The sequence below is a fragment of the Sabethes cyaneus genome, chromosome 1 (genome assembly GCF_943734655.1).
Source record: "Sabethes cyaneus chromosome 1, idSabCyanKW18_F2, whole genome shotgun sequence".
NCBI lineage: Eukaryota > Metazoa > Arthropoda > Insecta > Diptera > Culicidae > Sabethes > Sabethes cyaneus.
In genome coordinates this window covers 17,670,014-17,682,262 of record NC_071353.1, presented here as the reverse complement: position 1 = coordinate 17,682,262, position 12,249 = coordinate 17,670,014, and the positions used below count along the sequence as shown (strand labels likewise).

The following is a 12,249-nucleotide window of genomic DNA, read 5'->3' as shown; positions in this document are numbered from 1 at the left end:
TCTTTGTATGGAAAAGAATTTTGTGTAGTTCCTTTGGGCAGGTATTACAGCCGGTTTGCCGAAAGTGCTGCGTCAATGCGTTTCGCAGACACAGTATGTACGGTCGTAAAAAGTCGTATCAGGACCACGCAGCAGAGGGGACCAATAACATTAACACGTCGTTGCCGATGACGATGACGATGTATATAGAGTAAGCATGATTGGTCTGGTGGCGTTTGCGAACAAAGAACACGAAATTGATGTGCCGATAAATATCGGTTGATATGGCAGTTGTGCCGCGTTTACGTTCCCCTAGCAGCGTGTCAGCAAAACGTGGACAAGCCCGTTAGTCGGCGGGGCTATAATCTGTTAATGTAGAATACTAGGTGACAGCATAATAAAATGCTACTGTTTCGGACACGACATTTTTCTGGTATTAAACATATGTTGGATTCGACAAAGTATTTTTGTTTTTTAATAAGAATTTCTAATTTTTTTAGGGTGGTTTTAACTCAAAGGGTCATTCACCAGAATTTCTAATTTGACTTACTGCTAAAACTATGCTGTCTTCATGCTTTCAAATGCTACCTTGTACCGATTTTTAAATATCCTGTCAAATAAAATTGCACAATTATATGTTGAGGATGGCATAGTTAGTTTTACAGCTTGTGTTCGAATGCACTCCGCTCCATAGTGTCACCCCGTGGGAGCATTTTGTTGCTCGCTGTTGTAGAGCAGGCAGCTGCTGAGAATTCTGCTGTCGTTCCGGATTGTTAGAGGAAATACCTAGTTAGCTTTATGGATCACAATAAAATGTTTGGTCTGTTGGAAGGGTCCTTTCGTCACCACCCTCTAACGTCTAACGAATGCACCACGAAGCGAATTTCTTTCTTTCGGTTCGCAACGGCGGCAACAAAATGGGATGGTGGTCGAATGTTATAGAAAAACCACTGGTAATGGTTGCTCTTCCTTTTCTAATTTCTTAACTCCCACTTGCTTGTTGTCATCTGTCAGAAGCTTAGATTGGCGTGCCGAAATTGGAACACACTGGGCACGTGCCCCACCTTCTTTTTCAAATTTAATATTAAACAAAATAATTTCTATAACCCAGAGGTCCACAGTTTTTAATTTAATCAGCCACTATTTTTACGATAAGTAAAATAATTGCGTAAAAATAGTTTCAGTTTAAAGTCCAATTTCACGTTCAGTTATAAATAAAATTTCAAGTTTAGTGTTAAGCCTAATTCAAGAATAATTACAAGACTTAATCTAATTTCATGTCCGGTTTCAAGTCCAATTTTAACTCTAGTTTTAAGTTCAATTCAGAGTAATTCTCATTGAAACGGGGCAACTTCAAATACAAGAACTTTTGTACCTACTTGATTGGTTGCGGAAAATGGTTAAAAAAATGAGAATTATACTTTCAATACGTCGAAGTAGTAGACCCCTCGACCCCCCCTAGATTTTATCAAAAAATCACCGTTTTCGCCATGAGCGCTCCAGCTGATTTTTATTGTGAGACCACCATTGGAAAGCTGAGAAAATATGCTACAAGAAACGGTCATCAAATTAGATGTAGCATTTTTTTTCTGAAAAAAAAGAAAACGCAACTAAAAATCATAACATAATGGGAGAGAAAACAGAACGTAAAAAAAGAAAAAGTGGAGTAGAAAAAATCGGGAGGAAAAACGAGGAGACTGGACAGAAAAAGAGGGATAAGGGAAGAGAGAAGAAGAAAGCTAAGTGAAAAGAGAAAAAACCAGAAAGAAAATGACAAACTGGACACATAAGGAGAAAAAAGGAACGGCAAAGAGAAAAGTGGGATAGAAAAGGAGGAAAAAATAGGAGATAATTTGGGAGTAAGGAGAAATGAGAATCAACAAAAGAGGAAAATGAAGAAAAAAAAATAAAAACAGGACAAACGGGATTAAATGAAAAACAGAACGTGACAGAAAGAACAAGAATAAGAACAGATGAAACAGACGAGAACAAACAAATAGGAAAGGAGTTAATAGAAGGATGAGAAAACAAAAACCTAGACTGGCAAAGGGCAAAGACGGACCCGAAATTGGAAGAAAACAGACGCAAAATGCGACAGAAAAGAGAAAAAAGGAAATATAGGACTGAAAACGTAGAAAAACAGGACAGAAAATGAACAGAAATGGGAAAAAGCGAACAGAAAAAAGGAACAATGAGAAAAGAAGGTAAAACGAGACAAATTTAGAGAAAACGGAACAGAAAAAGAGAAAAAACGAGACAAAAAATGTGTGAAAACGGGAAAGATAAAGAGGGAAAACGTGATTAGAAAGGAAAAACCGAGCACCAAAGAAAAAAATTAACCACAAAAGGGAAAAGACGGATTTCACACCAACTCGTCTATGGAGTTGGCAGCAGCCTCTCAGAATTCAATGAAACTTTGTGTGCGTAAGAGTTCATGTAAATTAGCAACTTTGCATACTTAATTTTTTCAAAATTGCTTTAGACTTACTTTTGGAAAAGGCGCAATTTATTTTTCTCTTTTTAACTTTAAGACCTACAAAAAATGATCTATGGGCGACTGTTAAAAAATGTTCTGAATTTTCATAAAAAATACTGAAAAAATTGAAACTTAATTTCTACACTGAGAAAAAAATCATTTTAAAAATTAATAATTAAGTTTTAATTTTCAGATAAACACATAGATAAACCACAGACAAACAGACATAATACTCGTTTTCCATTCATCGTACCGATAAAACCGTCATTTCAAATTTGGGCTTAGTTGGGAATGTCTCCGTTTTGGTCAAAGTGGCGCTTTTTGACGAAAGAAGGGGAATTCCCCATAAAAAATGCTTGCTACTTCGGGGGACACCCATATTGCTATTTGATATTTGGGAATGTCGATCATAGATGGTGCTAGTGTTCAGGCTAAATGTGAGGTACGATAATTTTTGATGATTTTTCTTTCAAGAGTTATGTCTGTTTGTCTGTGGATAAACTTTGCAAGATGGTCAAACTGAAGGGAAAAAAGTTTTCCTAATTAAGTGCTTACCGGGAAAAAAGATATTTCAGTATTTCTAAAATGATAGCATCACTTTTAGCAAATATTTTGAACTCTCATAAAAAATATTGAAAAAAATAAAAATTATTTTCTACACTAGAAAAAAGCATTTCAAAAATTAAAACTCGATTTCCTCGACGTCAACTCAGAAACTCATGAAATTGTTTTCCAAGATAGATAATTATGAGGCCTACAAGTCTTCCATAAATTGCAAAATGGTCATATTTAAGAGATAAAAGTGTTTCTAACGAAAACTTTTAGCTGTTTATATCTTTTTTCAGTGTGGATATGAAAAAGTTTTTGTTAGGAATTTTTTTTTCTCTTCAATTTGTCTATTTTGCGATGTATGGAAGACTTGTAGGCCAAATAATTATCTATCTTCAAAACAAATTTCATCAATTTCTGAGATGGCATATTTTAGGAAATCGATTTTCAGTTTTTGAAATGCTTTTTTTCAGTGTATGCAATAATTTTTAATTTTTTCAGTATTTTTTTATAAAAGTTCAAAAAATTTTCTAAAAGTCACCCATGCGACATTTTTTTGTAGGTGCTATAATTTTAGAAATACTAAGATATCTCTTTGTTCCGGTAAGCATTTAAAACATATTTTGTTAGGAAAACTTTTTTCCTTTCAATTCGACCATCTTGCGATGTCGGGAAGATTTGTAGGCCACCTAACTATCTTCAAATTTTTTTTTTAAATTTTCTGAGATGGCGTTTTTTGGGAAATTGATTTTTAAAATATTTTTTTTTTCAGTGTAGAAATTAATTTTTAAATTTTCCAGTATTTTTTATTCCTTAAAGTCACCCATAGATTATTTTTTGTAGGTCCTAGTTTTCGAGTTAAATTTTTTATTAAAAAAACGAGAAAAAAAGTTGCGCCCTTTCCAAAAGTTAGTCTAGACCAATTTTGGGAAAACTAAATATGCAAAGTTGCTTATTTACATGAACTCTTTACACACACAAAGCTTCATTGAATTCTGAGAGGGTCAAAAAAAGAAGAGTAAAACGGAATATAATAGCAGAAAAATAGAAAAAGAAAAAAAGAGAGGAAATGAAAATGGGATGGGGAACTGGAGCAGAAAAAAAGGAAATATGGGAAAAACGGACCAAAGAGAAGGTAAAACTGGAGAGCAAAAGACGAAAAACGGGAGAGCCGGAAACAAAAGAGAAAAAAGGAAGCCAAAAACAAGGATAACGCAACAGAAAATAAGAAAAAACAGGCATCCAAAAGTGGAAAAACAGAACAGACGAAGCAAGAACAACACGAAAATTGGAAATGAAAAAATAAAAACGAGCAAAAAATAAAAAATTTAAATAAAAAAAATATAAATCAAATCACAAAATTTCAAACGCGTGAAAAACGAGAGGAAAACTGGACTGAGAATGACGAGGTCAACAAACGAAGAAAGACAGAACAATTGCACAGAAAAAAAAGAGTGAGAAAAAGAGGGAAAAGAAGAAAAGTAAGAGCAAAAACCAAGAAAATTGTACAGAAAAGAAAAAAAAGGGGGAAGAGAAAAAAAGGAACAGATGTTTGTATGTTCCGCCATAATTCCAGAACGCCTTGACCGTTCTCCACCAAACTTGGCACACAAGTTCGCAAGGGGGTTGACAAAAGGAAGGGAGGCTCATAAAGAGGGGGAGGGGGGTATAACTCCGAAACGGCTGGACGACTCTTCATCAAACTGGGCACACATGTTCTTTGACATAAGGGAATCAGCATTAAGGGGTTGACAAAAGGGGGGCGAATCCCCACAAGGGGGGGGGGGGCAATTGTGCAATTGTGTAAGTGACTGTTAGAAAAGAGGGATTATAGGAATTTTCATGGAGCTAACCGATGCTTAATTAGCTACGTGCCAGAAGGGGGAGCCTACGGACTAGGAAAGAGCCGACAACAGGGAAGGGAGACACGGAACGTAACTATGAATGTATGTTCGGCCATAACTGCGGAACCTCTGGAGGGTTCTTCATCAAACGTCGTTTGTCAAACACATGCTTTTTGACATAACAGAACCAGCGTAAAGGGGGTTGACAAAATAGGGAGACTCTTCTTCTAGGTCTTCTAGGTCTTTTACAAGGGGACGGAAGGTTCAAATAGGATAAGCGATGCGTTTATTTTGTATACGGAACGATAGTAGTTGCATAAGTGAACGGATTTTTGAAAGGTGGATTAGGGTGGCCATTGACAAAGAAGAGGTTCAAAAACATAAAAAAATACTTTGTTTTGAATTATAAAGATTACCGAGAAGAGGGCAGTTTTACAAGTGGCTGGGGGGACAACAGGAGGGGAACTGATAAAGGAAGTAGACACATTCAAATGAAGAAAAAATGTTGTTTCTTGCATTATGAGAATTTTCGTTACAACAGATGTACAAGTGGCTGTGAGACAAAGGCGCCCCGAGTAAGATCGGGCAACCTTAGATGATTCATTTTGGCAGTTACGTAACTATGAAAACATCACCAATGCTATTCAAATGCAGGCCAATAAGCATTTAAGTCGCCTTAAATGCTACTTAAATGCTATTTTGGCAAAATATACAACTATTTTACTGCTAACCTTCTTATAGTGCTGACAATGCTAATTTGCAGCTAGTTACCGACACAAAAAATTGAATAGAATTTTGGATACCAATTTACAACAGCTAGGCAGTCAAAAATCTAATATACAACGAGTAGTACAAAATGCCAGATACGCTGATTTGCTGCTTATGTTAATGCTTATTCTCTACTAGCACAGTTGTTATAAAGCAGTTGTGGCAACTTATTTAGAACCAATTTCAGTCGTAAATAAGTTTCTTCAACCAAAATTGCCAAAAGTGTGCTGCTTGGGTTTGTTACCTGGGATGGGTAGTTTAATATACAAATTTGCAATTTTTCCTCACAGTATAGTAGAAAATAATTCCCCTCATTGCTTAGCCAGAAAGCGAATAGCAATATTCGCCGTGCTTGTATAACATTTCGCCGAATACCATTTCGCGAAAAACCTTAAGTGGAATGTACCATTTCACGGAAAACTTTTTCGTGGAAAGTATCATTTCGACGGAACAGAAAAAGAAAAAAAACATGACGAAAAATGTGGGAAAAAGTGACAAGAAAGGAAAAACCGAGCATCAAAGAAAAAAAATTAACTACAAAAGGGAAAAAGAGAAACGAGTAAAACGAGATATAAAAGCAGAAAAATAGAAAAAGAAAAAAAAGAATGGGAAATGGGATGGGGAAATGGAGCAGAAAAGAAAGGAAAAATGGGATCCTCTCCTTACTCGCTGTCGATCGTTCGGAATCAACTGAAGGCAACAAATAGAGTAGTCAGTCAGTAGACCTAGGAAAATAAACCTAGACAGTGGTGATTTCTGCGGGGGATTGCAGGGCTGAGAGATCTCTAACCATCATAAAATAAATTCAAGACTCCAAAATCCCCCACATGCCAAATGTGGTTCCATTCGCTCGATTAGTTCTCAAGTTATGAGGCATTTTGTATTTCATTTGTATGGGAGCCCCCCCCCCCTTCCTAAACAGGGGAGGGGTCCTAATTCATAAAAAAACTTGCCTCCTAAAGTCCCCACATGCCAAATTTGGTTCCGTTTGCTTGATAAGTTCTCGAGATAAGAGGAAATTTGTTTGGAAGCCCCCCTCTTAAAGGGGAGAGGGTTCATAATTCCCTTCCTAAAGAGCGGAGGGGTTTCAACTCACTATAGAAAAAAATCTTGCCTCCAAACATACCCACCTACCAAATTTGGATCCAATTGCTTGATTAGTTCGCTAGTTTTGCAGAAATTTGTGCTTTATTTGTATGAGAGTCCTTCCTTTTAGGGGGAGGGGTCTCTAACTATCATAAGAACCTTCCCCGGCCCCAAAAACCCCTACATGCAAATTACGCCGATCTGTTTAATAGTTTTCGATTCTTTAAGGAACATACCGACAGACAGAAATCCATTTTTATAGGCCACTGTCAGGCCATGGTCAGGCCACCTCGATTTTTTCAGTTTTAGTAACTCGTGATATCTATTTGCAAGCATTATAATACTTCTTACTGTGACCGCTAACTTCTCACAATGTTGTGAGTTCGTGCATCGTGCATTCAAAACACGCGTACTGAATGCAGTAATTGAATCTTACAAAAAATGTTTTCCAGGTGCAATGAAACTTCAAGAAATGATTTATGAAATGCAGTTATCGCGATTAGGTGTTTTGTGCTTCAAAAGAATACTAAAGAAAAATCCCCTTCAGTAAGGTGTTTGGCTAGGGCAAGGCGAAATACTGCAAAAGCGGTTATTGTGAAGGTCGGGCACTTCAGTAGCCATGGTTGGGCCACCATAATTTTTAGCGCAGAAGCCATTCGCCAGAGAATGTCAGTCTCGTGAAATGTGATGAAATAAAGCAAAATTAATACGGTAAAAACCTAGATTGTTCCTGTTTTTTTTCAGTGTAGTAAAACACTTTAGAAAAGGTGATTGTAACACAGGAATCCCCCGAATAAGGCGATGGATGGTGTTGTACGCCCACTGCGATTTCTCAGCAGTCTATCGATCAACAAATCTGGATTTTGGTATATTGTTAGAGCCCGTTATAAGCTTGTCAACTACCACAAATCAACTAAATTAATTAAAATGGAACTGAGGAAATGTAGTGTGCGTATAACACAACCCACCGCCTTATTCGGGGGACTGCTGTAAAATTAATTTTACAAGATCACCAACATTTCGCAAAAAGGTGCTTAAAAATAGGGTATTCGTACTCACATGAGCCGTTTTTCACAGAATTCATTCTTCTAATGTCTCTATATATAGAATTCCAATACGTATTTCTTGGATTTTCAGCGGTAACTTCAAGTTCAGCGGTAGTTCAAGATTTTCCAGTAATGTACCCTATACTTAGACTTTTGCAACGATGTATCAAGATTTCCGAAATTCCTTTTGAAACAGAAGTTATGAGCGAATGCCAAAAGACGGCCCAACCACGACGACATTCCCCTAACTCGTAAATTAGCACCTACAAAAAGAATGCTCTAACTAAAAATCGGTTTTCCAAAATGGGTCATCCAATTGAAATTGATGAATGTTTTTTAAGGTAAATGATTATGTGGCTTTTAAGGCAGATAATTATGCAGATTTGTATTTGTTCATACATCGCAAAATAGTCATATTTAAGGGAAAAAGTTTCTCTAACAAAAACTTACTCTTATTTATATTTTTTTCAGTATGGAAAGTCTCAGTATGGACGTGAAGACGTTAGTCTGGAAAAGTTGGTGGAAACCCGTGAGAAGCAAAATGTGGTTGCGAAGAATTTATACCACCCAAATTTAATTCCAATCCACAGAACTAACAGACACTAACAGAAAAATAATTCTTCAGTTGCCCTTCGTTTTTAACTCTTATCTAAACCAAAACATAGCATCGATTCGTTCGTACCTTTCAAGCTGATAAACATACTCGCGTCGGTCTTATTTACGCAACAAACACACCTGCATGGAGAAAAGTAGGTGAATCACTTCACTTGTCACCGCAGCGAAATATTTCCAATTTTTTAGTTTAGTTAAAAATGGACGCCCTGGATGGTGTTCCCAAGTGCGTACTGGGCTATCAGGTCAAAACCCGAACGCAGATAGTGCTCGGTTTTCTCGTTCCGGTTGTGTTCGAGCTATTGGTTTACATCGTCGTAACGACGGCGGATATTCTGGTGGTAATCGAACATTTCCACAACGGAAACCCGGCGTGGGCATGGTTTACGCTCGCTCTCGTATGGTTGCCAGCTATCGCCTGCTTTTCGGCTATTCTATCGTCTCCCAGTCACTGGCCGGAAGCGGTGGGCTGCGACGAAAGGACGTGGCGATTTATTGGGAAGAATTTGTTGGTTCTACTACTGTTTCCTGTAGCTGCAATTTACAGGTTCGAAGCTTTTTATTGAAAGGATTGCCCAAAGTTCGAAATAAATTTTGTGACTGTTTTAGGTTCAATCGAAGATTGTTCTGGAGTATAGAAGCACTTTTTCATGACCGGAGTTCTTATGGAAGGGTGCAGGCGGTGGAGAAAATCAGGGAAACTTCCCCGTACGAACTTTACCATTTTTTGCAAGCATTTCTGCAATCTGCGCCGCAGATGCTTCTTCAACTGTACATTCTTCTTCGTGGTAACACTTTTCGGAACTATGAAACTGTAACCGCCCAGGTAGTGAGCATTATTTTCTCCTTTCTCACAATGAGTTCCATAGTAACTTCGTACCAAAGGTTCGAGAGCCAAAAAGTGGTAGGCCGTTGCTACCCATGGAGCTCCGAAGAACAAGTTAAGGCTCGAAAACGCCAGTTCATGAGAACAACCAGCACAGCCGAAAGTGTCCTAGTGAGAAACGCTTCCACCTTCATCCCTCCGGAGAGAGATCCAATCGCACCGAATATTATGCGGAATTTCTATTCCAAATTCGGAGAAGAACCATCATCTTCTTCAGGGGGTTCGGGGATTCCTCGAAAAACCATGTACGTCGATCAATCAAACTACGACTCTTATACATCCAAAAAGCACAAGGATCCCTACGAAAACTTCACGGACGACGATAAGTTGACAGTGTCTGACACCGTGGATTCACTTTCGCCGACAGTCAGCTTCAAACAAGATCTGATTGATAATATTGATGACATCCGTGAATACGTGCGGCGTACGGATGATGCCAAGATCGGAGCTGCTCCCATCGATTCCAGCGATGAAGAATATGAAGATTCTGTGCTGGAAGAAACCTTCGATCAAAGTCCGCGAACACCAGCTCCACCAACACCGGCTGCGTACATTATGAATCGAGCTTCCGTACTCAAAGATATATTCGTGTTCAACACCGAAAACTTTATCAAGGATCACGTGCCTCGCCTTCCCAAAGGATTATTCGAACACAGCGAAGAAAAATCGGCAGATCAGGTGGACGGCGACACGGTTTCGCTTCCTTCCCGTCGACAGATGATTCATGGCTTGGAAGATGATGATCTTATTGGCAAATCCGTTTCCTTCACCGGTTGGGTTACGTTCCTGCTTATGCGTATGATTGCACTGTCCGTGTTCTATGTGTTCTTTCCCACCTATTTTTGGATGGTTTGCCTTAACCATTATCTACTGATGATTGCGTGCATAATCTACGAAGTACGTTTCCACGAAAAGTTGGAACGATACTTCTTCTATCTATTTCTGGCCTATATCTACATGTTCTCACTGTTGGAGTTTAAAATCAAATTCATTCATGTGCGAACATGGTACATCGGCTACTTCATCGTAGTGTTCGCCGAAAACATTGCCCTCAGCGCTCTCTGGTATCATCTGGGATCATTCGAGTCCTGGTGGTTCGACTTTCTGCATTATCTAACCATCGCCAGTGGCATACTAAGTCTGCTATGTTTGCTATTCTACTACGCTTTTCTAAGACCGAAAGATAAGCTACTTTTCGTTAACTGATGTGAATCGAATATCAATAAACCTAATTTCAACTAACAATAATGGCAGTTCGAAATCGAATGAAAATATCCATCTCATTCCACTATCAGTTCGCCGCATGATAGAAAATATAAATTTATGATTATGGATTTTTACTATCTATCGCTGAATAGTTAACATATAACATTGCCGTCGACGGTTTCAAGCCCCATTGCCGGGAACAATAAGCGGATTGCTTTTCCCTTGGTCGGTCCCGAGAGAGCATGTTGCGGAAATCGTTTCAGCGATAAAACCAACCATAACCATCGGGGCAAACAAGAAGGAACAAAAAGAAATCACCAGCCAGGCAACCAGGCAAACACATTGCTATAACTTTTCCAATAACTAATGGATTATTGTCATATATTTATTTTCCACACGACAACTCGTTCTTGGGACTGGGATTCTATAGCTGCGCCGCCAAAGGCGAGCGCGATTCAAATGGCCGCGTCGGACACGTACCACCACGGGCTCCCGGATGATAAACGGTTTGATGTCCAATGCGGGATGGCAAGTTTTATTACTGGAAACAATACTCGACAATCGTGACGATCAGCGGTATGCCTTTAAAATTGCTGGGTTTTTCCATGTTCCAAACGAGCGGGAGTGAAAGGTCATTATTGTAATTATTTCTTAGCGAAGACTGCAATAGATCCTAGATGGTTAGATGAAGCCATGCGCCTAAATTCATCGAAAATCGGTCACTTTCTTGTTGATTCACAGGTCTGCATCAAAAAAACTGCATTTTTCAACTGATTTTTATAGATAAATAATAAAAATAGATCTTATTTAGGTTTTTTATTACGAATCTGTGATAATATTTTTTCCATCTAATTTGTGACTTTTACATATAAGAAGCATAATTTGCAAAAAAATCAGTACGTGATGAAGAAAAACGGAAATCAGTTTTGGATTCAGCACCCCAAAAAACATACAATTCACCAAAAATATCTCGACCGTACTTTCTCTTTTAGGTCGGTCAGTTAGTTGTCAATGTTCAAAACCTATCGAGTAGGGCGTGGCATAAGTGCGACGTTTGAAGTTATCATGAATTTTCGTGAGATATAAAGAAGGATAATAACATAATATATTTTATAGTGAAGTAGTAACTCAATGTCTTCACATTCAACTATAAATCATGTTAATACCACTCTATAATAAACCCCAACAACAACAACTATAAATCATGTGCACCCCACTAGCGGGGCAAAAGTGCGGTTACCGCGGGGCAAAAGTGCGAAGCTCGAATCCATGAAATTAGCAGTATAGTAGCTAACAAAACCATATTATCTTCAATTTGCGTTATGTTTCGGTAAGGCATATGCTAAATTGGCCCCTTTCCTATTTTGCGCTAGTGTATTGCAGCCTCCGTTAGATCGAAACTTTTCCAAACGTTTGTTTCTTGTTTCATCAGCGGAAAAACATTGTTTTCCTTTGGCCAACAGTATCTGTAGTATCTGTAAAAAAGTGCCTAAAGCTGTATATAATTAGCTATACATTTTGCCTCGTCCATGAATCGCACTTTTCCCCCGTCCGTGAATCGCACTTTTACCCCGCTAGGCGCTTGACGGGGTGTGATTAAATTACGGAAAAGCGAAATATATTGTAAATTCTTATAACGGTATTTTCAAAACAGATATGTGAGTGCTGTAAAACGCTGCTACAAATTTTCAACAAGTAATATCCCCCTATTGATATCGTATTTGCCGTATAACGAAAACTTACATCAAAATTGCCCTAAAATAACATTTGCACATAACTCAGCAACTATGCTTCGTA

General features: G+C 38.2%; 1 protein-coding gene across 1 annotated transcript; it reads left to right on the top strand.

Moving 5' to 3' along the window:
- Positions 1-8,560: 8,560 nt before the first annotated feature.
- LOC128732707 (uncharacterized) lies at positions 8,561-10,452 on the top strand. Its single transcript, XM_053826025.1, has 2 exons — positions 8,561-8,907; positions 8,970-10,452. Exons 1-2 carry the CDS (start codon positions 8,561-8,563, stop codon positions 10,450-10,452), a joined length of 1,830 nt encoding a protein of 609 aa, XP_053682000.1.
- Positions 10,453-12,249: the final 1,797 nt, after the last annotated feature.

Bases quoted from the DNA above. Each gene is read 5' to 3' on its own strand.
- LOC128732707 (XM_053826025.1), top strand. From the start codon at position 8,561: ATGGACGCCCTGGATGGTGTTCCCAAGTGCGTACTGGGCTATCAGGTC. The intron at 8,908-8,969 runs GTTCGAAGCTTT...TGACTGTTTTAG, and splicing joins CCTGTAGCTGCAATTTACAG to GTTCAATCGAAGATTGTTCT.